At 38.3% G+C, this 25534-nt stretch overlaps 2 protein-coding genes across 2 annotated transcripts in view; one reads left to right on the top strand and one right to left on the bottom strand.

Moving 5' to 3' along the window:
- Positions 1-25534, top strand: part of LOC135202346 (DNA excision repair protein ERCC-6-like) — a 397074-nt gene that overhangs the window by 29739 nt on the left and 341801 nt on the right. The gene's annotated exons all lie outside the window — the stretch shown is intronic.
- LOC135202345 (uncharacterized) overlaps positions 1-25534 on the bottom strand; it is a 126419-nt gene that overhangs the window by 19080 nt on the left and 81805 nt on the right. Inside the window, exon 2 of the mRNA XM_064231707.1 lies at positions 190-384. Within this exon, the coding sequence (XP_064087777.1) occupies positions 190-384 (195 nt within the window). The remainder of the gene's footprint in view (positions 1-189; positions 385-25534) is intronic.

Genomic DNA, 25534 nt, shown 5'->3' with positions numbered 1-25534 from the left:
TTTGTATCTCTTTTTATGCCTGTCAGTTTTTCTCTCTCTCTCTCTCTCTCTCTCTCTCTCTCTCTCTCTCTCTCTCTCTCCCCAAAGTAATTTCATCTTCCAGGGAGACATCTCTCTCTCTCTCTCTCTCAACAAGGTAATCCCTTCTCTCGGGGAGCTAAACATTCTCTCTCTCTCTCTCTCTCTCACCTCTATAGCTACAGGATCAAAAAGCTCCCTTTCTTCCACCAGTGGCGAAGTCTGATCCCCCGCTGTCGGGGGGATGCCCTTGGGTGGCCGTCGAAGGTGGATCAAAGATCTCTGGGGCGCAGGAGGAGTGTCCAGGAGCTGGAGGTTTCGCAGGGTGTCTGAAGGAGGACTCAAGGGAGAACCTCGATGTCCGCTCTGGAAAGACGAGAAGAAAAAGTAAACGATTGTCTGTTAGTTTGGTTTCTTAATCTTATTCTGGTGACGTCATTGCGATTAACTGGTGTAAAAGGTGCTCTTTTAAATGCGAATAGATTGTGTGTTTAGAAAACATGGCTAGGATTTTTTTTTTATATATAAAACTGAACTGATTTCAACTGACTTAGGTGGTTACTTTGGTATATTTTAGTTAAAGGAAAAAGTTTATATTTGTTTATTTTCAAAATGGTTAATTTTGTTTATTCGTCTATGATGCAATATACTTCATATGTCTATCTGGATCCTGTTATTGTGATGTTTATATACATACATACATACATACATACATACATACATACATACATACCTATACATACATACATACATACATGCATATATATATATATACATATATGTGTATGTATATATTTACACACACACACACACACACACACACACACACACACATATATATATATATATATATATATATATATATAAATATATATATGTGTGTGTGTGTGTGGTGTGTGTGTTGGTGTGTTGTTTCCCTCTGACCGGTGTGTATCTGATGGGATAATGCAAAAACGGGTTGCATTACTATTACAAATGATTCATTAATTATTAGGTCATAGTGATAGTAACTATGTTAAATATATTACAAATATCAAATTAATCTCGTTCTTTGAAACTTATGCGTAATTTTCTTAATTACGCTGATATACGTTGTCATAATTACGACCGATTAGCCATTCTACACTTACTGCAGTCAACATTTAACAGTGAATCAAGGAAAGCAAGTCAAGGAAATATTTAAGACATTTACACATGATCTCATTGCATACATCTAGTTTTATTTTGGTTTTGACGTTCGGCTTCCCTCCAGGTACCTTTATTTCAGAGGGAGTTTGGGGGTAACTTTCTCCATGGAAGTGTTTCTTCGTTTAAGATATTTTGTCAAAATACGAAGTGTCAACTTGAGAAGGCTGTCTCATTAGCCACACTTTCTTACCGACACTTTGTTTCAAGTTGTAAGTTTGGTGGTAAAAGTGGAGACATTGTGCTCTTGTGTAAAACCATCTAAAATAACTTGAGCGATTTTTGTTTTGCAGAAGAAAAAACAAAGAATCGCTTTCTGGGGCAAATGTAAAGAATGTCTGGAAATATGATTGTGAGAGGTTTATTTCAAGACAATACCAGCGAACGTTGAAGGCTTCCAAAGTTTATTTTTCATATAAATAGAGTTTACGCTTTGGTCCTGAATACCACAAAGGCCCTTAATCCAATAGTGTTTAGATTGTTGTTTTAGAGTAAGCTAGCAGTATGCAGGCACGGGCTCTTGCTTCATGAGCTGCCTGTAAGGTATGTAGGGGATTTCCACTTGTTAAGTGATGGGCTGTACAAGAATGGGGGACATGAGGCAAAAGGCAGTTAATGGATCTCGGCAAAATAAACGTTTGGACGAGAAAAAGAAGGACAGAGAGAACTGTGGCTTTGAGGCAGAGAGATGGAGGAGGAGAAGATGCGTTGTAGGAGGTACAGGTAATGTGCTCACCATGAGTAGTGTTGCCCGACGGGCATCTGATGAGTTTAGGATACCCGTGTTCCTAGCGTGACCTTGCGTTACGAACAGGAAGTTCTGATGTTTTTGAATCCTATTGGGGCAGTGATGATGTGATTTAAGAACAAAGCTGTGTGGTTACATAGACCCTCCCGCGTATTGCCATCAATGCACTCATACGGTGCGCTGTAGGCAGTACTTAAGGTTCTTTGCAGTCCCCTCTGCCCCTAGCTGCAACCACTGTCATTCCTTTTACTGTACCCCCGTTCATATTCTCTTTCTTCCATCTTACTTTATACTCTCTCTTAACAATTAATGCATTGTGTAACTACGATGTTTCCCTCCTGTTACACCTTGAAATGCTCCTTTACTGTCAATTTCCCTTTCGGCGCTGAATGACCTCATAGGTTTCAGCGCTTGGACTTTGGCCTTAATTCTGCATTCTATATTCTTCTCTTACACGCCCTCGAATAAGGAAGTCTTGAAAGCCATGGGTATTTCATATCTCAGACTATCGTACGTGGACGGTGTCAGGAAAGTAATAAGGTTACATGTAAATTCGATAAGGTTTGATCTCACCAAGTTACTGAGCTAAAAGCAATGGTGGGTGGACGGTGGACTGGAGGGGAAACTGAATTGAGTGTTTCAACCTTATTAATAATAATAATAATGATAAAAATCTTACTATAATGGGCATTATGTCTGTCCGTCTGTCATTCAATCACGGCGAAACGGCTGGTCCGATGGGCATGAAATTTGGCAGGGTTATAGTGGGTACCCCTAAGGTGGTTTTATAATGGGGTTTCATCCTACCTCCCCCTCCTCCTCCGAAGGGGGCTAGTGGTGAAAAAGGATTCCCTGAAAGGAGCTGGTTATGCCTATAGACTTTGTTACTTTACGAATTTATCATACATGATTTTGTATACATATGACTTATCATTTGGAAAAGAATACTACAGGGTAAACACCAAAGAGGGTGGAGTTTGAGAGGGGGGTTTGACAGAGAGAGAATGAGAGGGAGAGGAAGTGAGAGAGAGTAACGGGATGTTAAGGAGAAGAAAGAGGGAAAAAGACAGGGAGGGTTAGAGAGCGAAATAGAGAGAGAAGAGCGGGTGTTTGGGAGAAGAGAGAGAGAAAGAGAGAGAGTTGGTATTATTGAGAAGAAAGAGGGAAAGAGACAGTGATGGTTGGAGAGAGAAAGAGAGTAAGAGAAAGGAGGGAGAGGCAGAGGAAGTGAGAGAGAGAGAGAGTAGAGGTGGTCATAGGCAGGCGAAAGATGAAAAAAGTGAGAGAGAGAGAGAGAGAACGAGAGTTGGTATTAGTGAGAAGCAAGAGGGAAAGAGACAGATGGTTGGAGAGAGTGAGAGAAAGGAGGGAGAGAAGAGAGAGAGAGAGTAGCTTGTGTTTTAGACAGGAGAAAGAATGGAAAAAAAAAAAAAAAACGTGAGAGAGAGAGAGGAGAGTTTTGGCATTAGTGAGAAGAAAAGAGGGAAAGAGACAGAGATGTTTTGGAGAGAGAGAGAGTGGAGAAAGAAAAGGGAGGGAGGTAAGAGAGAGAGAGGAGAGAGAGTAGAGGTAGTATTAGGTAGGAGAAAGATGGAAAAAGTGAGAATAGAGAGAGAGAGATAGAGAGAGAGAGAGAGAGAGAGTCAAATGTCTCAGATGTCATTCAGATTTATCCTAAGCAGAGCGGGGTCGGTCAGCTAGTAATATAATAATAATAATAATAAGAAGAAGAAGAAAAAGAAAAAAAGAAGAAAGAAAGAAAAAAAAAAAGAAAAAAGAAAATAAATTTACATTTATGCACTGGTACAAATATAATTAAAAAATAAATCTGTACAAAGAAACTTTCGGGAATCTGTTCGATTCCCTCTTGAAAAAGGGAATCGAACAGATTCCCGAAAGCTCTATGTGCAGATTTATTTTTTTAATATATTTGCACCCGTGCATAACTGTGGATTCGTTCCTCCATTTCAAGACTTGTGTTACTGTGAGTATTTTTTTAATTAATGAATAATAATAATAATAATAATAATAATAATAATAATATAATAATAATAAGAAGAAGAAGAAGAATCATAATAATAGTAATAACAATTCATAAAATTCGCATAATAGCATGAGTCACTAAAACTGTGAAGTTTCTCCCAGTGGTGTAAATGTAGATCTATATTAGAATTAAATATACAAACGGGAGCTTTCGAGAACCTGCTCGATTCTCCTTTTCAATGAGACGAATTGAGCAGGTCCTCAAAAGCTCTTGTTTGTATACATAGTTATAATGTAATATTTACATTTACTCCACTGGATTTCTTCACCAATAATGATAATAATAACAAACTTCTATTAAGTGTAAGAACTAAGGAAAACCTCTATTTGGTCTCTTTGCTTTAGAAAATGTATTCCGAAAAATGTGGTAGAGGGCTCAGGTGATCTTATCCTAACTCTAATGATTCTTCCCAATATTCGATACAGGAGACTCTGCTATTTGAAACTAACTGGCTCCAGCGCAAGGGGGTATGCGAGAGATTATTATACTGCCGGGATTTTCAGAGACCAGTTTCATTTACCTGGTATTTATTCGTACTTGATTCATTATATGTTCATTTGTTTATCTCTTTCTTTTCTTATATATATATATATATATATATATAATATATTATAACCACACACACATATACACATATATATATACATATATATATATATATATATATATACATACACATACATACATACATACATATGTATGTATATATACACATATGTATACACATATATATGTAAATATGGTCACCCTTAAGCAGCAAATGCAGTTAATTATTATTCCTTTTCCTTCACCCCTCTTTATCTTATTCCCTTTTGCGTGCCTAGATCAATCGGGTATTAATTTTTTCTAGAAAAATATAATTCTGTTGATTTCCCTGCGTTCTGCTTGTGAGAAACCATTCATAGTCAACTACTTCATTAGGCAGCCAAAAGTTAAAGTCCAAAGAAAGGCAATTTTTATGTGATCGTGATGTGAGTAAGAATGAATTTGGAGGTTGAATCTAAAAACAGATATTTCCTGGTTCTTCGTTAGATAAAACACAGTCTCTTCCCGAGGGAATTATGTCAAAATGCATATCAAAACTGACGAATTTATTGCGATATTCAAAACACAATTGAGGTTAATGAACAAAAGCAGGAGGTTTATGTTTCTACCTCTTGTAGCATTTCCCATATAACTTGGATATTCTTTATTAACTCTTAATTAATAGACAAGTCATTTACGACACAATAATCATTGTCATAGGTAATGAATGATCATTTTCAGTCCATTGTCAGTCTCGAACGAATATCATCAAGAAGTGCGAGCATTAAAACCAGAGAGGTGTTCCATAATAAGCGAAAAGTTTCGTTTTGTTCAGTGAGTTGCATGTATGTGTAGAAGTGTGTGTTTGTTTGTGCGGGAGGGTGAATGTGCGCTTGCGCGCGCGCCCGTGCGAAATCCTCATTCGGAAAGATATAATCCGCGTGTATTATAAAGCTGCTTCATCATATGCTGAGTAAATGAAAAGCGCCTCGAGAAATCCTGAGGATTTTACGATTGGTTTGTCACAAGCCATTGGAAGTCGAATGCCATTCTCAGCTGATTTTGTGTGTGTGTGTGTATGTGTGTCTGTGTGGGTGGGTGTGTGCGTATGTGTGTTGGCGGAGGCGTCTGATTTTGTGTGTTAAGTAGTCTTCGTATGAGCAAACACGCCTTGGTGAAGGCGTGTTTGCTCATACGTACTACGTGTATTTGTGCATATGAATAACTTTGAATGTATGTATCCATGTCTGAGTGTTAGTGGAAGTGTGTGTATTAAGCGCAGGGGTTTTGAAACTTGTTCGTTTTTGTGTTAGTGAAGGCGCGTCTTTTTCTTGCATTAGTTTTTTATGCTTTTGCGTGTTTGCGTCTTCATTTTTTTTTATTGCTGTTTGCATGTACATGCAGATCTCTAGATGCTTTTGTGGTCATGTATAATGACGCGAGTTTTTTTTTTTTTTTTTTTTTTTGCGGGAGTGTGGATACTTTAGTGTTTGTGCATTGGCAGAAGTGTATTTGTGCATGCATGCTTGTTTGTGTATGGTTTTGTGCGTTGCTACGTCAGTGAATACATCAGTCTTTATGTATGACCGATGTATGGATGCCTTTTAATGTTGGTGTGTTGGTAAATGCGTTTTTGTATGTACGTACAAGCGTATAGACACTTGTACCTATGCTCATTAGATCCACGTTGTTATGCATGGTTGTTTATTTACTTTTGGCGTTTAGACCTGGGGGAGGGGGGGGGGGGGGGGGGGGGGCGTTGGCGGGCTGGATACAACCATGTCGCGCCCAGAATGATCTCTCATCAAATTTTTCGCAAATGAAAACTTCGATGCTTGTGAAAAATGAACAATGGAAGATGATGTGTTACATAACTGGAGGCCGAGATGCATCACATGATTTCGTTCTTGGTTCTATGCTTTATAATTTCCCTTTTAGACGGAGAGGCCGACGGAACAGACAATGCGATGTCCTGATCTAACTTAACCTAATCTATTTTGATCTTACATTAGTAGCCGAAATAATTTGGGGTCTCCGTGATTTTATTTCCAATTTTAAGGCGCTGGTACATGGTGTTGTTAAAAGGAATATAGGAATAAAATTACTTACAAAACATATTCAGGAACCATGCATATTAGTGGGCAGAAATATGAAACCTTATTCGTTTATATTCGCATATGTAAGGAGTCTTTTCATAATTACATGCCCAAGAAATGGAGCTGTTGTCGAGTTAATACTGCAAATATGTAATTTTTTCCATATATATATGAATACAACAGAAGGAAAAAGATTACTATTCTTTTTTTGTAAAGAAAACCTTGCGACAAAAATAACTTTTTCACAAATTGCAACTCGCAAAAAAGAAATGTAAGTTAATTAACAAATGCTTTATCTTTGATTAACATAAATTTTTTTCGCAAATTATCATTGGAGAACTACTTAAAATTAATTAATTTCGTAAGATTAACAACCATTCAAAAGAGAGAGAGAGAGAGAGAGAGAGAGAGAGAGAGAGAGAGAGAGAGAGAGAGTGGAAAAATAACTTAAATAAAACATATAAACAATATGAAGTCATAAAATGTTATGGGAAGAGAGAGAGAGAGAGACAGAAAATTTAAACAAAACAGAAAAATTATAAAGTCCTAAATTGTTAAGAGAAGAGAGAGAGAGAGAGAGAGAGAGAGAGGAAAAATAATTTTAAATAAAACATACAAACAATATAAAGTTCTAAGATGTTATGAGAAGAGAGAATTAAAATAACATACAAATAAAATAATTTATAAAACGTTTTGAGAAAGAAAATATATACATGTGTGTGTGTGTGAGAGAGAGAGAGAGAGAGAGAGAGAGAGAGAGAGAGAGAGAGAGAGAGAATGTTTACCGAGGGAGAAGTAATGAGGGTGATTCCACCTGCACCTGTCAGACGATCCCCACTTTGACACCCAACCAATTAGAATGGTCAATTTAGCTCTCTTCGCCACGGGGGGCCGACCCAGCCCGGGAGAGGTTTTAGCGATATCCTTTGCGCATTTAAATCAGTTCGTGTCATTTCGTAGATATTTTTAGATGCCTATTTATAAGGTTTTATGCTCTCTCTCTCTCTCTCTCTCTCTCTCTCTCTCTCTCTCTCTCTCTCTCTCTCTCTCTTTTAATATTTTCAGTCTTCTCTTAGTTAGAATCTCTCTCTCTCTCTCTCTCTCTCTCTCTCTCTCTCTCTCTCTCTCTCTCTCCCTGTCATGTCACTCTTAAACTATAGCTTCTGTAAAAATTATGTAATATTAGTTTTGCCGATGACCTAAATTGGTGATCCCCTCTTCTCCCACCACCGATCCATTTGAATTCTGGTTCAAGTAATAGATATCTCGATGATATTTTTTTTTAATGGATGCTCGAATCATCGAGCTTGTGGCTTTGATATTCCCGGCAGCTCAGTCAATAGCCAGTTTTGAAAACTATTTACGACTCGTGGGTGAGTTTTTCATAAATATTTTGTAGACAAATCTTTGGCGTGATTTGAAAAATCTGAGGGATGCTAAAGTCCTGTGCATTATCGATTGTTTAATCTATTTCAAACGAGTTTAGAAAGATTTCTTGGCGTAATTTAAGATGTAAAAATGAAAACAGCGTAAACAAGATAAAGCACTAAAAATATTCTTGAATTGCTTTGAAAGTAACACCGGACTAGAAGTCCAAGAGAAACCCATAAAAACCAGTAAAAAATGCGCCGAAGTTTCTTCGTCACAGTCGAGTTTTCTGTGCAACTTATAATGCTATATTAGTCGCGGCCCATGAAGATTGAGACACGGCCCGGTGGTGGCCTGTCCTATAGCGTTGCCAGATGCATGATCATGGCTAACTGTAACCACAAATAAAATACAAACTCCTGAGGCTAGAGGGCTGCAATTTGGTAAGTTTGATGGTTGCAGAGTGGATGATCAACATACTAATTTGCAACCGTCTAGCTTCAGTAGTTTTTGAGATCTGAAGGCGGACAGAAAATGTGTGGACGTACAGACAAAGCCATCGCAATAATTTCATTTTATTTATTTATTTATTTATTTATTTTTTTTTTTACAGAAAACTGGAAATGGGATAACCAGTGCGAAATATTCTTCGTAAACACAGTACCGCGCGTTGCCACATTTCAAAACTGCCCAGCGGTGTGTTATCTCGACTATCGGCGGTGTGTTTAGACTAAAAGGAGCGATCGTTTATCTCGGCTTCAAAGGATGCCGGTATCTGATCCCGACTCTTTGAGCTGGACATTTGCAAAGAGGGCTACACAACGATCCTAAGAGAATACGAGGATTGGGAGACAGATAGCTAAAATGATGAGGGCGGGAAAAACTGCAATGTGATACATGGATAATAATAATAATAATAATAATAATAATAATAATAATAATAATAATAATAATAGAAAGAAGTGTGAATCATACTCCCCAGTTCCTGGATATTTCTGCCAGCAAGAACCTGAAAGGTTTCGAAACTAAGGTTTACCTTAAGGGTGGGCCACCTGAACACTCAATCGTTATTTTTCTTCTCATAATAATGGAGTTTAGAAGGGAGTATTAATGGGTTTATTTTAAAGAGAATTTGGGATATGAGACCTCAAATATTTAGTTTTAGAAATCAGTCTCAGAATTTGTTTCTCAATGTTAGCTTATCCACTGCAGTTTCTAAAAGATGCACGAAAGAAAATGAGGGACATCTAGGATGCACAAAAATGAATATGTAAGGAATGAGGGTTGAAACTGTATTTTCATTGTAGGATGAAAATTGAGTTGGGTTTCTATTACAACAACACAATCAAGAGTAGCGTGTGTACGAATAAGGCAGTAGATGAAAGTAAAAAGATAAAACGTGAGAGAACACGATACGAAATGTGAAACTTGATATATTTCGTATGTTGGAGAAACAGGCAGGAATTTAGACAAACATCTTCCGAACATCAAGGCTATAAGGACACATGACAGGAATAATGCCTCAGCAATTCAGTGCACGGACGAAAAGTGCACAATGACAGTTGATATTTGTAAGTTAAAATTAAAAAAGCAATAAGACAAAAGGACGCACAATTGAGGAAGGGGTATTAACTCTACACCCACGGTGGTTGAGGACAATTTCCCAAGTAGCTTAGATAGGATCAATGTGGATTATGTCTTGTTGGAAACGGGATTTTCGAGTGTGGTTTGGAAAGCTAATATGGATTTGTTTATGTAGTTGGGCAGCATCATTTACCTGGCAATCCTAAGCCCAACCCAGGGGAAAACCCTCCTGCTATTATCTTGAATGTATATGATAATGGAAGTCAGATGAGATGTGTAGGGGCAGCATTTGTAAAGAGAGAAAGTCTCGAGGGTAATCTTCCGATACATTTCTGCTGAAGGGGATAATAGCCCTCCATCGCTAAAGAATCCTGTATTTGTATAATGATATTTTTAAAACATCATACACTAGAAACGTCACTGGGGGTTTCGTAATAATAATGATAATGGAGAAACAAATCCACAGTTATGTATATGTACGTATATTTAAAGATAAATCTGTACAAAAAAAAACATTCGGGAAACTGATCGAACAGCTCCCGGAAAGCTCTCTGTACAGATTTATCTTGAAATATGCTATGCACATATACATAACTGTGGATTTGTTTCTCCATTTCAAGACTCATGCTACTGTGAGAATTTTTCCATAATAATAATAATAATAATAATAATAATAATAATAATAATATAATAATAATAATCCCCACCCCAGGTCCCGATGAAGTCCATGGATACTGGCTCAAAAACTTCAAGGCCCTACACCCACGAATAGCAGAACAATTCCAGCATTGTATCTCAAATCACCATGCACCCAAATGGATGACCACAGGAAGAACATCCTTAGTACAAAAAGACACGAGTAAGGGAAATATAGCCAGTAACTACAGACTTATCACCTGCCAACCAATAATGTGGAAGTTACTAACAGGTATCATCAGTGAAAGGCTCTACAACTTCCAAGAGGAGACAAACACCATCCCCCACCAACAGAAAGGCTGCAGAAGGAAGTGTAGGGGCACAAAAGACCAGTTCCTGATAGACAAAATGGTAATGAAGAACAGTAGGAGAAGGAAAACCTACCTAAGCATGGCATGGATAGACTATAAGAAAGCTTTCGACTTGATACCACACACATGGCCAATAGAATGCCTGAAAATTTATGGGGGCAAAGAAAAGGAAAAACACCATCAGCTTCCTCAAAAATACAATGCGCAACTGGAATACAATACTTACAAGCTCTGGAATAAGACTAGCAGAGATTAATATCAGGAGAGGGATCTTCCAGGGCGACTCACTGTCCCCACTTCTCTTCGTAGTAGCCATGATTCCCATGACAAAAGTACTACAGAAGATGGATGCCGGGTACCAACTCAAGAAAAGAGGCAACAGAATTAACCATCTGATGTTCATACCCGAATCTGATGTTCATACCCGAATCCAGACTGTAAGGATTGTATCTGAGGACATCAGGATGGAGTTAGGAATAGAAAAATGCGCCTTAGTCAACATACAAAAGGGCAAAGTAACAAGAACTGAAGGGATAAAGCTACCAGATAGGAGCAACATCAAACACATAGATGAGACTGGATACAAATACCTGGGAATAATGGAAGGAGGGGATACAAAACACCAAGAGATGAAGGACACGATCAGGAAAGAATATATGCAGAGACTCAGGGCGATATTCAAGTCAAAACTCAACGCCGGAAATATGATAAAAGCCATAAACACATGGGCAGTGCCAGCAATCAGATACAGCGCAGGAATAGTGGAATGGACGAAGGCAGAACTCCGCAGCATAGATCAGAAAACCAGGAAACATATGCCAATACACAAAGCACTACACCCAAGAGCAAATACGGACAGACTATACATAACACGAAAGGAAGGAGGGAGAGGACTACTAAGTATAGAGGACTGCGTCAACATCGAGAACAGAGCACTGGGGCAATATCTGAAAACCAGTGAAGACGAGTGGCTAAAGAGTGCATGGGAAGAAGGACTAATAATAGTAGACGAAGACCCACAAATATACAGAGACAGGAGAATGACAAACAGAACAGAGGACTGGCACAACAAACCAATGCACGGACAATACATGAGACAGACTAAATAACTAGCCAGCGATGACACATGGCAATGGCTACAGAAGGGAGAGCTAAAGAAGGAAACTGAAGGAATGATAACAGCGGCACAAGATCAGGCCCTAAGAACCAGATATGTTCAAAGAACGATAGACGGAAATAACATCTCTACCATATGTAGGAAGTGCAATACGAAAAATGAAACCATAAACCACATAGCAAGCGAATGCCCGGCACTTGCACAGAACCAGTACAAAAAGAGGCATGATTCAGTGGCAAAAGCCCTCCACTGGAGCCTGTGCAAGAAACATCAGCTACCTTGCAGTAATAAGTGGTACGAGCACCAACCTGAGGGAGTGATAGAAAACGATCAGGCACAGATCCTCTGGGACTATGGTATCAGAACAGATAGGGTGATGCGTACAAATAGACCAGACATGACGTTGATTGACAAAATCAAGAAGAAAGTATCACTCATTGATGTCGCAATACCGTGGGACACCAGAGTTGAAGAGAAAGAGAGGGAAAAGATAGATAAGTATCAAGATCTGAAAATAGAAATAAGAAGGATATGGGATAGGCCAGTGGAAATTTTATCCATAATCACAGGAACACTAGGCACGATCCCAAGATCCCTGAAAAGGAATCTAGAAAAACTAGAGGCTGAAGTAGCTCCAGGACTCATGCAGAAGAGTGTGATCCTAGAAACGGCGCACATAGTAAGAAAAGTGATGGACTCCTAAGGAGGCAGGATGCAACCCGGAACCCCACACTATAAATACCACCCAGTCGAATTGGAGGACTGTGATAAAAAAAATAAATAATAATAATAATAAACAACACATTAACTAGATAGTTGGAAAGTATCACCATTTTGGAGAAATCTCATTCTCTCAAAAGTTTATGGAAAATCGGCCTCAGTCAGCTGAGGTACTACAATAAGGACCGATTTAGGTCAGCCTCCGATATTCTTTCATCTCGGGGCAAATGTGAACGTCGTCGAAGGCACGTAGAGCATCTCATCCCCTTATCTTGTTTCGCCGTTTCTCCGACAACTGTCTCTGTAGGAGGCTAGTTCTGTCAGGGCACCTCATGTGGTGCATATGGTGTTAGCGTACCACCTCGGTGGCCGCGAGTTCGATTCTCTGGTATTCCACTGAAGTGTGAGAGATGTTTATTTCTGGTGATAGAAGTTCACTCTCGACGTGGTTCGGAAGTCACGTAAAGTCGTTGGTCCCATTGCTGAATAACCACTGGTTCCATGCAACGTAAAAACACCATACAAACAGACAAACAATCATGCGGTGCACTATAGGCATTACTTAGGGTTCTTTGCAGCGTCCTTTCGGGCCATAGCTGCAACCCCATTCATTCCTTTTACTTTCACCTCTGTTAATATTCGCTTTCTTTTGTCTTACCATCGCTCCGCCACCTCTCCTAACAATTGTTTCTCAGTGCAACTGTGAGGTTTTCCTCGTTACACCTTTCAAGCTTTCTACTTATAATTTTCCTTTGGCCAAAATTCTGTAGTTCATTCCAAAAACTGTAGTATGTGGAAATTTACACGTGCTATGTAATTTACCATTCTATAGGAGATACCTAGGGCCTAGAGGGGACATGTAGCTGGAACCTGGTAGCCAAATGAAGAGTTATTTCAATTTATTTGAAATTTTCATCTTGAGGGAAAAATTTTTTGTATTCGGTTTTTGACGATCTTTGCTCTCTTTCTTGACTCTCTGCGTTGGTCAGTGCCACAATGATTTAGGCAAATTACTCAGAGGATTATGGGATACCTTTCTGTTATATTTCCCAAGGACTTGCTGAGCATTTGGATGAAAACAGTTAATAATAGTATGCTTGTGGTGAGGTTAAACGTTAATGAAAATATGACTAATAAATCAAGAACCTGGCATATTCGTGCAATTGACAGTGCCAGTCATTAGGCGTGTTTGCAGATAATGTTCATAATCACGATTAGATTTAAACACGGAATAACCTGTTCAATATTGGTTCTATTATTACCTCTGTAGGCGCCAAAGGGCCCCCATACACGCACACTTTACTGTCACTTGGCATGAAGTCTTAATGGTCGGTGTATGGGACTGTTTGTATTGAAGAAGTAAATGCGGAGATAATTGTCCTGGTGTGATTACTTAATAATTATCTTCGAGTACTAGAGCAGTTAATGCCTAATTCTGCATGTCTTGTACGAAGTAATATGGCAGTTTATGACTTTATTTTCATAGGGAACAAGCGTTTGTTAACTTAGTATGAAAAGAGGAAAAATCTTTCAGGCGGCATTCATTGAACTATTTAATACACCAGATGGTCAATTTTTTTTTTTAGTTTACGTGTAAACAAGTGCAAACCGTAGGAGGGTAGCGCTGTCAGTGTATTTCACGTGATGTACTGTAGGCATTACTTATGATCTTTGCAACGTCCCTTCGGCCCGTAGCAGCAACCTCTTTCATTCCTTTTACTGTGCCTCCGCTGATATTCTCTTTCCTCCATCTGACCTTCCACTCTCATAGTGGAACTATAGGCTTTTCCTGCTGTCACACGTTTCAAAGCTTCTTATCGTCAGTTTCCCTTTCAGCGATGAATGACCTCATACGTCCCAGCGCTTGGCCTTTAGCCTAAATTCTATATTCTCTCTCGTTAAACTTTCAGTTAAGAGTCAACGGTACTGGTCAAGTAATTCACGTTGATAAAAATGAGAGAGTATAGACAAGAGAAAAATATAATTCCATTTGAGGAGAAAAATTAAATTAATTTAAAATGTTCTCAAGCCCTATTCTGCTATTATTATTATTATTATTATTATTATTATTAATTATTATTATTATTATTATTATTTTGATGTTGTGGCTGACTTTCTTGTTTACGCCCATAAAATGCTAGCAACGTCTACGAGAATGACATTCGGAAAGTGGAAAGTATTTTTTTGTTATAGATTCGTTTGTGTGAAAAAAGACGACAATACGCAATTGCACTATGTATACTATATTCTATTATAATATTATGGTATATGATCTATATATACTATTTCTTAAGTTCATATATTATTGTATTGTTATGTATGTATGTAAACGCATATTCTTTACCATTCGCATATAAATGAAACAGTGGCATAATATTGTCTTGTTGAAAAAATAGTTGGGTCGTTAATCTTGAAATGTGTCTCTCTCTCTCTCTCGGTCGTCCTCTCTCTCCTCGTTTTATGCGTGTCATTCGTCTCGGTGCATTTCTCTCTCCTCTCTATATATATTATCCTTATATATATATATAATAAATTATAATATATATATTATATATGTGTGTCGTGTGTGTTGTGTGTGTGTGTGCGTGTGTGTGTTGTGTGTGTGTGTTGAGAGAGAGAGAGAGAGAAGAGAGAGAGAGAGAGGGGGTGAGAGGGCGGGGGTGGTACTTGGGAAGGGAACGCAGTTGATGTCAAGTGTACTATTCGTCAGTTTTTTATGGTAGTACTATTTGTCAATTTTTATAGCCCTTCTAAGATTGGACTCACCGATTCAGTCCTAAAAAGAAACACCTTATAAAAGGTAACGATAAAGAATGGAGGGACGTTTGTTTCTACCATCTGTGCCTTCCTTTGAAGGTCAGTCGACTGTGCTATGGAAAGCGCTGATTTTTTTGACGTTTCTCTACTTTCTTGGCGGGAGGGGGGTTGCCCTTGTGATTGGTCGTGGGGGGGGGGGGGGGAGGATGTTCATCTTAACTCTCCCCCCCCCCCCCCCCCCCCCCCCCCACACCACCACACACACACACAGAAGTCATCACAAAGAGTAGCTGTTTTTATGTCGAAAACTTCTTAATGTGTCCACTCTATCTTTGCATTCGGGCTGATTTGTCTAGCACAGGAGTCAATTCTTGTGTCGATAACTTTATCTTGCCTTCTAAATATTTCACGATGGTCCTTCTAGATGGTCAAATTTAGCTTCTTAATAAAAATGTTCTTTGATGTATATATATTAGTTATTATCACCTACGTTTCATTGATATAAATCTGATTGCGTTCTTGATCAATCACAAACTTAATGTAAATTTTCTTATTTTATGATCATATTCGACTGTTAACCTCTTCCAACCAACGACTTTTGAATGAGGAGGAGTTATCATCCGTGTTTGTCTGGGTTTTGTGTGTGTAGGTCTGTTCGTGTGTCGACAAAATGCCTCGAGAATGGAGGAACCGATTCTGATGAAAGTAAATAAAAAAATTGTTACCATGGGTGATAATTTAAGAATGGCGAAGAATGTTTTACATCGGGTGCAGTTACTTTGCTTTGTGTTTGTATTTCTTTAAACTTTTCAGACATGATATGCAAAGTTTCTGTATCTACGCTCTCATTAATGGTTAAACGTTCAAAATAAAAGGCAAACGGTCTAACAAGCAAAAATGAAAATTTCCGTGTTAATCATAGGTTGTCACCTTGTAATACAAAGTGAGACCTTTTATTAATCCCACTGAGAAGTCTTTAATTAAAATACAGCTTTAATTTTTATTCTGCGTCCCAATCCCGTCAGTGTTCCTCGTGCCATGCACTGTAGGCATTACTTAAAGTTCTTTGCACAATGCCTTCGGCCTCTAGCTGCAACCCCTTTTTTTCCTTTTACTCTAGCCCTTTTCATATTTTCTTCCATCTTACTTTCCGCCCTCTGCTAACAATTGATTCATAGTGCAACTGATAGAATTTTTCCTTCAGTTACACATTTCCGTTAATTTCCGTTTCAGTGTTGAATGACCTCATAGGTACCCATGCTTGGCTCTTGGCCTAAATTCTATATTCAATTCAATTCCGCATCCCAAAATTCAAACCGTCTACCTTTAAAAAAAATGGTAAGCAATAATTCGGATATCTGTTCAAAAGGCTGCCTACTGCGATCAAATGATACTTATCAAAAGATGCGTCACTTCTTTACAGAAATTAAAGCACATTTCCCCTTATCCCATTTTTTTTTTTTTTTTTTTGCGACACCCCGCAACACCGATGTTCCAATTCCGTATTTGCCTCTCTGACGTCAACATCTTGATTAAGCTCGCCATCATCACCAGAAAAAAAGGAAAGAAAGAGAGAGAGAGAGAGAGAGAGAGAACTCAGTGACCTTAATTAAATCCTTCTCTCTTTCTTTAATGTTCATTCATTCGTAAAAGTAGGACCACGGGCCGAGAATAAGAGCTGTCGCGAACTAAAAGATTTAGGGTCTTATTTTCCTCCTTCACCACTCCTCAGGGCGGAGTAAGATCTCACGAATGGTTCCTCCATCTTTTAGCTCCGACGACATAAAACTGCATAGGTAATGCGCATCTTCAGTTTTATTACGCGTGTGATTGGTTCATAGATTAACCTGGCTTTGTGTCAGCACGGTCTCTTGCGTAGCAAAGCGTGAACCTGTCTTTATGTCAGACGCCTTGTGTAGGCATTAACCTGTCTTTATGTCTTACACGGGTCTCTTGTGTAATAAGGCATTAAACCTGTCTTTATGTCAGCACTGGCTCTTGTGTAGTAAGGCATTAACCTGCATCTTTATGTCAGCACGGGCTCTTGTGTATAAGGCATTAACCTGTCTTATGTCAGCAGCACGGGCTCTTGTGATAGTAGGCATTAACCTGTCTTTATGTCAGCACGGCTCTTGTGTATAAGGCATTAACCTGTCTTTATGTCAGCACGGGCTGGCTGTAGTAAGGCATTAACCTGTCTTTATGTTAGCACGGGCTCTTGCGTAGCAAAGCGTGAACCTGTCTTTATGTCAGCACGGGCTCTTGTGTAGTAAAACATTAACCTGTCTTTATGTCAGCACGGGCTCTTGTAGTAATAAGGCATTAACCTGTCTTTATGTCAGCACTCTTGTGTATAAGGCATTAACCTGTCTTTATGTCAGCACGGGCTCTTGTGTAGTAAGGCATTAACTGTCTTTATGTCAGCACGGGCTCTTGTGTAAGTAACCGCAGTACCTGCTTGTATGTCAGCACGGGCTCTTGGTAGTAAGGCATTAACCTGTCTTTATGTCAGCACGGCTCTTGCGTAGCAAAGCGTGAACGCTCTTTGCTTTTTGTCAGCACGGGCTCTGTGTAGTAAAACCATTAATCTTAATCTTTATGTCAGCACGGGCTCTTGTGTAGTAAAACATTAATCTGTCTTTATGTCAGCAAGGGCTCTTGTGTAGTAAGGCATTAACTGTCTTTATTCAGCACGGGCTCTTGTGTAGTAAGGCATTAACCTGTCTTTATGTCAGCACGGGCTCTTGTGTAGTAAGGCATTAACCTGTCTTTATGTCAGCACGGGCTCTTGCGTAGCAAAGAGTGAACGAGAGTGACAGACCTTCTGTGGGCTTCCGGGTTTTGTCAACCAACAAAGATGACAAAGAGCCGTCTGTTAGATAATCTTTCAAAAAGTTAATAGGTGGACGGAGATACGACAAAGTTTTTGCTTAGTAGTTGCTTTCGTAAAATCTTTAATGCGAAGTCAGTTTATATCCCCATTAATAAGTTTGCTGGAGGAAAACACGTGGATACAATTTATAAAAAGGAAATTTAAACATTTAAATTTTAGATTGACACTAGCCTCACGTCATAGGTGATGTGACGTTAGCATTGAAGGAACATGATTTGCCTTATATAAGATGAAGTGTTGGTTTTTATTATATTTTGTGTTTTCTTTGTTTGTTTTTTTACTATGTACCGTGATAAACAATATCTTCAGCAAAAGAGGAGGGGAGAATAGTCCATCAGGGAAGAATTAAAATGAATGTTTTGCTAATAGACGATGTTGCTCCTGTTTTAGCTTCCGCGCTGCTGACGATTCACAAATTAATGTACTTTTTAATCTTTTAATAAGATCTTATTAAAAGTGCGATCGTATTTAAAATGAATTGTCAGAATAACAGGTATCAGAATAACAATACCTGTAGTTCGCTTTTTGTTTGTTGCCCCGTGTCCAGTGGTTCACACCAGGGGCCTTTATTCGCTTCAGCACCTTACCATTCCTTACGGGCCGCCAATGAGCAATGGAAAGGCCCCTTAGCTTTGGTGAGGGCCAGTGCTGGCAGAAGGCCGTTTTAAATTTTTCCAACCAACGATATCAAATAAACGAGGTGTCTATATGCGATTACTTCCCTGTTCTTTATAAGGTAGAGCTAGGCGCGGTGACGTATACTTACTTTTGCAAGTGAATGGAGAACTAGGATTTCTATTCGCTTTAAACACCAGGATGTTGCGTAAAAATGAATTCATTATATCTTTCGTTGTTGCCTTTATGAAGGTGAAGGAAAAAGAAAAAGCTTTGTCCTGTGGGGATGGTTTGACTTCACAGGACTTCTTCAAGTTCCCGCAAATGTCACCGAGGAAAAGCAGTGGGCAGATCAGAGGAGAGAGAGAGAGAGGTACAAGAGAGAGAGAGAGAGAGAGATTGAGGAGAGCGAGAGAGAGAGAGAGAGAGCGAGAGAGAGAAATAAAACGCGTCCAAAAGCGACAGGAAAATATAATATAATAAATAGTAAAGGAATGCAGATATGTGGAAAGGACTTTTTTTTTCTCCGAGTTCACAGTTGAAAAAGGGAATTTGAGATTTTGTTCACAGTTGAAAAAGGGAATTTGAGATTTTGTTCACAGTTGAAAAAGGGAATTTGAGATTTTGTTCACAGTTGAAAAAGGGAATTTGAGATTTTGTTCACAGTTGAAAAAGGGAATTTGAGATTTTCAAAATGAAAGTTAAACTTTCAAGATTTAAACGTCGGCATAGCAGAAATAAATAAAGGAAATTAGCACATGAACGATATATCAAAAGAAACCGTTAGAACATTCTTAATGGAAATTTAGCAAACATAGTTATGGAAAAAACTAAAGCATAATTAAAATGTTAACTGAGGTTTTAATGGCAGAAGTTTTATTGGTTAGATTTGTAAATATTTTTAGAATTTTTTCGAAGGGGTAGTGGGGGTTGCTTGCGAGATATGATGCTTACAGTTAGGATTTGATCTCTGAAGCTAATTACATGCAACTACCGTATATAATTAATACATTTAAAAAAATGTTTTTTCCTACTTTTCAGTCATAAAACGCAATTTCTGCTATCAAATTAACCGTCAAAGTGTTTCTCATTACTGCCTAAAACTCGTTACTAATTAGCCAGATATTTCTCCCGACAAAATTAATTTTGCTTTACTCTTTGTGACGCACTGGTGGATTTCTTTAAAATATATATATAGTATATATATATATATATATATATATATAATATATATATATCATATATATATATATATATATAAATGTTATTTACCAGATGTTGTAGCGTTTAACGTGCTGCTTTGTAGACACGAGGTATGAATCAATCATAAAGCGTGCACCGTCTGAGTTAATGTTTAATGAGGGAAATTTTGTTTTCGTTATTTATATTTCCTTTTCGGCCTGAATTATTCCCTTCGATGAGACGTCAGGTTACAGAAACCAATCAGTCCATCCTTTCAGTGTTTTTCATTCTCTTTCTCAAGATGCAATGATGGTCACTGGCATACTATGGCGTTCTGAAAGTCCCTCTGAATCTCAGGAGACTTGTAACACCTGCCGAGCCAAAAGTGAACTTCAGTAAACCTGCGGTCCTTCGACTACTCGACTCGATGACGGTATCTGCCCTCCTTTTTTTTTTTTTTTTTTACCTTCTGTTTTCTTAAGCCTTAAACCATCCATCCCTCCTTCTCCTCTCCTATTTTCTTCCAGCTGGGGCTAGATACTGACGCTGGAAGCCAATCCCATTGGCATTTATTTAAAAGAATGTTTATTTTCAAAGCTACGAAAATAGGAAAACATAAGGAAATAGGAGAGAGAGAGAGAGAGAGATCTGATGTTTTTTACCACAGTATTTAGAGACCTCGCGTAGGATGGGGGAAGAGGTTGGGTAGTGCCGTCAGTATATATGCCTTACGCGATGCGCTGTAGTCATTACTAAAGTTTCTTTGCAGCATTCCTTCGGCCCATAGCTGCAACCCCTTTCATTCCTTTTCTGTACCTCCGTTCATATTCCCTTTCTTTTATGTTACTTTCCACCCTCCCCTAACAATTGTTTCATAGTGCAACCTTTTTACACTCAATTTTCCCATTCAGTGCTGAATGACCTTAAAGGTCCCAGCGCTTGGCCTTTGGCCCAGGTCTTACATTTCATTCGTTCGGCATTGGCACCAGGCCCAACTGCAAATGGAGAAAATCCAATTAGCGAGCGTCCCACATCAATTTCTATTTTTCGAGCAAATCCAAAAATTAAGGGATCAGCTGCTGCTGCTGCTGCTGCCTTCACTGGACACAGCGCTTAAATTCCGGTACAGCGGAGATCACAAATGACACCTGGCGGGGCTAATTTATTGCATTAACGGATTGCATTTTCCTCGTTTGAGTCCAGGAATAAAATTATGCCTTAAACGGTCGGTAGTAAAGAATAAACCCGCTAGATAGGTTAATGGGCATTTCGTGCTGAAACGAGCTGCGTCACAGCGATGAAGATTTTGTACATGTATGTATATATATATATATGTATATATATATATATATATATATATATATATATATCACACTTAGAAGGCCAAAATGTTTATTGTTTATACAAGGTTTCTTACGTTATGAAGCGTATAGTTCTAGGGCGAACCGATGAATAATTTATATATATATCATATATATATTATATATATTATATATATTATATATAATATATATATATATGTATAGGTATATATATACGATGTGTGTGTAAGTATATATGTAATTATGAAGTGTGCGTATGTATTTATCATATCCTATTGCTTTTGATAATAATAATTACTGTTGTAATTCAACGTATTTCTGTGTGAACTGGTCATTTACCTTATTATGGTTTTCTTTACCACCATTTAAGGCATAATTTCATATGTATGTATGTGTTTGTCTGGGGGTGTGCTAATTCTATTTCATATCGTAAGTTTTACAAGAGAAGAAAACCATTTGCAACATACTTTGCTGACAACATATCATACCGCTTATACCTTTATAAGGATGCGACGTGCATGCATGTATTAGTAGCGGAAGGGTATGGAGAAATGCAAACAGACAAAGAAATAGTGCGAAATAACGAAAAGAAGAGATGTGAAATAAAGTTCCAAGGGAATGTCTCTCGCTTGAGGCTGAAATTGCCGACAATATCTCTTGATTTCCTGGAGGTTCTGACCCTAGATTTTTCCTGATTGCGCTGCCTTGCCCCGAATTGCATGTAAGCAATCATAAGTGCAACAGGAGTCTGTCTGGCTTGGCAGACAATCTGACAGACACATTTAGGAGAAAAATTGCCTCACTCTGAACAGGGGGAGATTGTGTCTGTAATGAATCTCGCGAGTGTGCTTTTGTCCTCCCACACGGCACTGGGCGTGAAATATCCTTCAAAATTGCCCCATTGCAAAGTTTGTATGAAAACAAAGTCGCGAGTGCTGAATGAAAAACTAAACTTTTTCAGTATAATAAAACTTGTACTTTTCTTTGGTCTTGGGCTATAAGAAGTACAAAATTGTTTAGTTACAAAGCTTGTATTAATGCAGCGTAAGCAATTTTATTAGTGTGATTAAACTGAACTATTCTTTGGCCGTAGGTGTAAAAGTACAGAATTACATCTTTACGAAGATTTTATGAATGTAATGAAACAAATATTGAATGAAAAATACTTTGCTTTTTTTCAATATGATTAAACTTGTGACTAAATTTTCTTTGGCCTTTGGTATAAAATATACAAAATTGTTTACTTATAAAGCTTTTATGAATGTAACTGAAGATATGATGAATGAAAATTAATGTTTTTTCGTGACTAAAAAATCCATCATTTTTTTCGTCTTCACATTTCGTAGTTATTTCTAGCTCTTTTATCAGTTGTTATTTGCGTGTACGCGAAAGTTACAGCCAATCAAATCAATTATAAACAGTTACTTAACTTTCAATCTTGGGAGTGCTTTATGAGATTATATTTATTAAAAAGGATCTTTTGTACATTTCTGATACATTTAAAATGCATAAACGGCTCTGGTTAGACATTCCAGCCGGTCAAACAAAGATCGTAATCGTACAGAATCATTAAAGTACTTTTCCCGTCACAATGTCAATTTCAGGCGGATGTTCAGAATAAATGGAAAACAAATATAAAATTTTGGACTGCATAAAGTTTTTTTATAATCTCTGTTTAAATAAAACATTCAGAAAGTGTTCGTCATTAAAATGTCTATTTTAATGGTAGATATCGAAAATGTGTAGGAAATATTTTATAATGACTGATGCTTGTATGGTCATCATTTGCATTATTTACATATATTTGCAATGATTTCAAATCCCGTTACAATAGGAGTTTCTGAGAACGTGTGGATAGGGGACTTATTACTCCTTAATTCATCCTATATTTTCATGAAATGAATCAATGGTTATCATTCAGATAGAATACTTTATTTTTGTGTCCATAAACTTATATTTGTGTAACAATAATAAATATTATATATATAATTCAGAATAAATGAAATATATGTTTGCGTAGGGAGGGCTAGACCATGATGCCTAGTTAACTTAAGTGTACCATTAGGTTAACACGAACACACACGGGCATTATTTCTCTTAATGGGCTCACGATCTTTGAAATGTCTCATCTGTTTTACAAGGTGGTAAATTTACGACCTCCAAAGGCCAGTGAAGGATTGTCAAGGTCTCTTATTTTAGCCTAATGGACCGGCCATATTTCTGTTTCATTCCTAAGAAGAAAATACTGTTGGGAACCGTACTAAAAGCGTCATGGCGTCGGTGACAATTTATCTTGGCCTTCAGCTCGTAATGTATGACGGTCGGAGATTGCGCTTATGCTCAGTTTAAGTTGTCGGGATAAGGAGTAATGATTTAATACATTTCTGCCGAGCCTTTGTAATGCATTCCGAGTTGATACCCTGTATGGATAAAGTTTAGGTCAGGTGAGATTTGAGTAGATTCGCATCAGTCGTGCATTTGATGTCTAGGCCCGTCCCTTACGACGCTCCTGATTGGCTGTTGGTAAGCCAATCGCAGCGCTGGAAACTCCCAGTCTCTCTCGAGAGTTCACATGGGCAGGATGTATGTTCCACTTCTCCTGAGGGATAAGTCTTTCAAAAGTGTCCCTCAGGAGAGGTAGAACATACATCCTCCCCATGTGAACTCTCTCGAGAGACTGAGAGTTTCCAGCCCTGTGAATGACTTATCAACAGCCAATGAGGAGCGTCGTAAGGGACGGGCCTAGACATCAAATGCATGGCTGATGTGAATCTACTATAGTACGGTAAATACGCCTGTCTACGTGATATGAACTCCAACAAATACAGCTGGCCACTTTTCTTTTTGTTTGTTGTCAGACACATCACAGGATCATTATTTTCTAGTTATAATTGCTCGAATTGGTGCTTTACCTCTTCTGTGTCACCAGTTGTCATCAGGATATAGAAAGTCACTTCAAAATTGAAATCAGGGAAATTTCACCATTCCCTCCAAAGTTGGCGCCAGCTCGGTTTTCGTTTTGCTGATCGTCGTCAGTAGGGTTTGTGTGTGCTACTTGAATTGCCAGTAGAGCACGTAAGTACTACACGCCCTCTTCTCGCACACCGTCATTTGAAGTTGAGAAGTACATAATGATGGATAGGAAGTTGTGAACTATTTACGACACGACTGATGGTCAGGTAGCTGATGGTCAGGTTACCTTAACATATACATCTGAGTGCTTTAGAAAGAGCTTCCATAGGAATCTCGTTTGTCGAGTCAGTCCACCTTTCCCACTTAAAGCTGTAACGGTGCTTAGTGTTTATGCCTGACATCAGGATCATACATCTCCTAGAAACGTTTGAACCAGTGATAATGTGACCACCAAAGTGGAATAAGGGTAACTGGACCGACTAATATTAGATTTCTACTTCAACCTGCGGAAAACCATAACGTCATTGTGGTCTGAGCTCTCTTGGTTTTGGTCGTAGTGCTGGGTAGTACAGAGCTGATACTTGTCCGTTTGTTGCTGAGACAACCTGAAAACCGAACTCCATTCTTCTCGGAATGAGAAGTTCACATTTCATTCTCCTTCTTTGGGGAGAGGTAATATTGGCGTAATATGAGAAATAAAGTGGTGCGTGAATATGAGAATCGAGGGTATATCGGGTAATATGAGAAGTGAACCTGATTCCCTTTCAGTGTGGTGAATGGATAACTGAATCTCAATTTTTTTCTGAGATGAATTAAACTTGAAATTCCTATTGTTTTTTGGTTGGATAACTCGAGAATGAAATGCCATTTCTTTTACATGTGTGCGTGTGTGGTAACGTGAAAGCCAAAAGAATAAATGTTTCTAAACTAAGCCGCATTTTGTTTTTACTCGATCACTGTACAGCTTATCATCCTTGCCTCCAATTCCGCGTGAAGCAAAAATCCTCTACTTCCGAAATAAACCCCATTAATTTTAGTGTTACAACTTGGATATTGAAGCCTCTTCTTTTTCTATTTATGGCTTAAGAATATGCAAAAATTTATTTTCAAATTACTTCAGATTAGTATGGCATTTCCTACTACGTATAAGTGTTTCGGCAATAAAATTGCAGTGAACCCCTTAAATACCATCCCAGAACCTATGTGATGTTAACTAAAGAAGGAGAGAGAGAGAGAGAGAGAGAGAGAGAGAGAGAGAGAGAGAGAGAGAGAGAGAGAGAGAGAGAGATTTGCCATCGATGCCGGATCCAACTTTTTGGCAAAGGCCTTTGATTAATTCTTTGTACTTCCAGTTGATTAGAATTGCGTCATTGTGGAAGGTTGTCTGGTTATCATCAGTCGAGGATAACTTCAAAGTCTTCATTTACCAATCACCTTACC

Source organism: Macrobrachium nipponense, chromosome 30 (genome assembly GCF_015104395.2).
Source record: "Macrobrachium nipponense isolate FS-2020 chromosome 30, ASM1510439v2, whole genome shotgun sequence".
Lineage (NCBI taxonomy): Eukaryota > Metazoa > Arthropoda > Malacostraca > Decapoda > Palaemonidae > Macrobrachium > Macrobrachium nipponense.
Note: the sequence above shows the minus strand (reverse complement) of the source record. Positions and strands in the feature narration are given on the sequence as shown.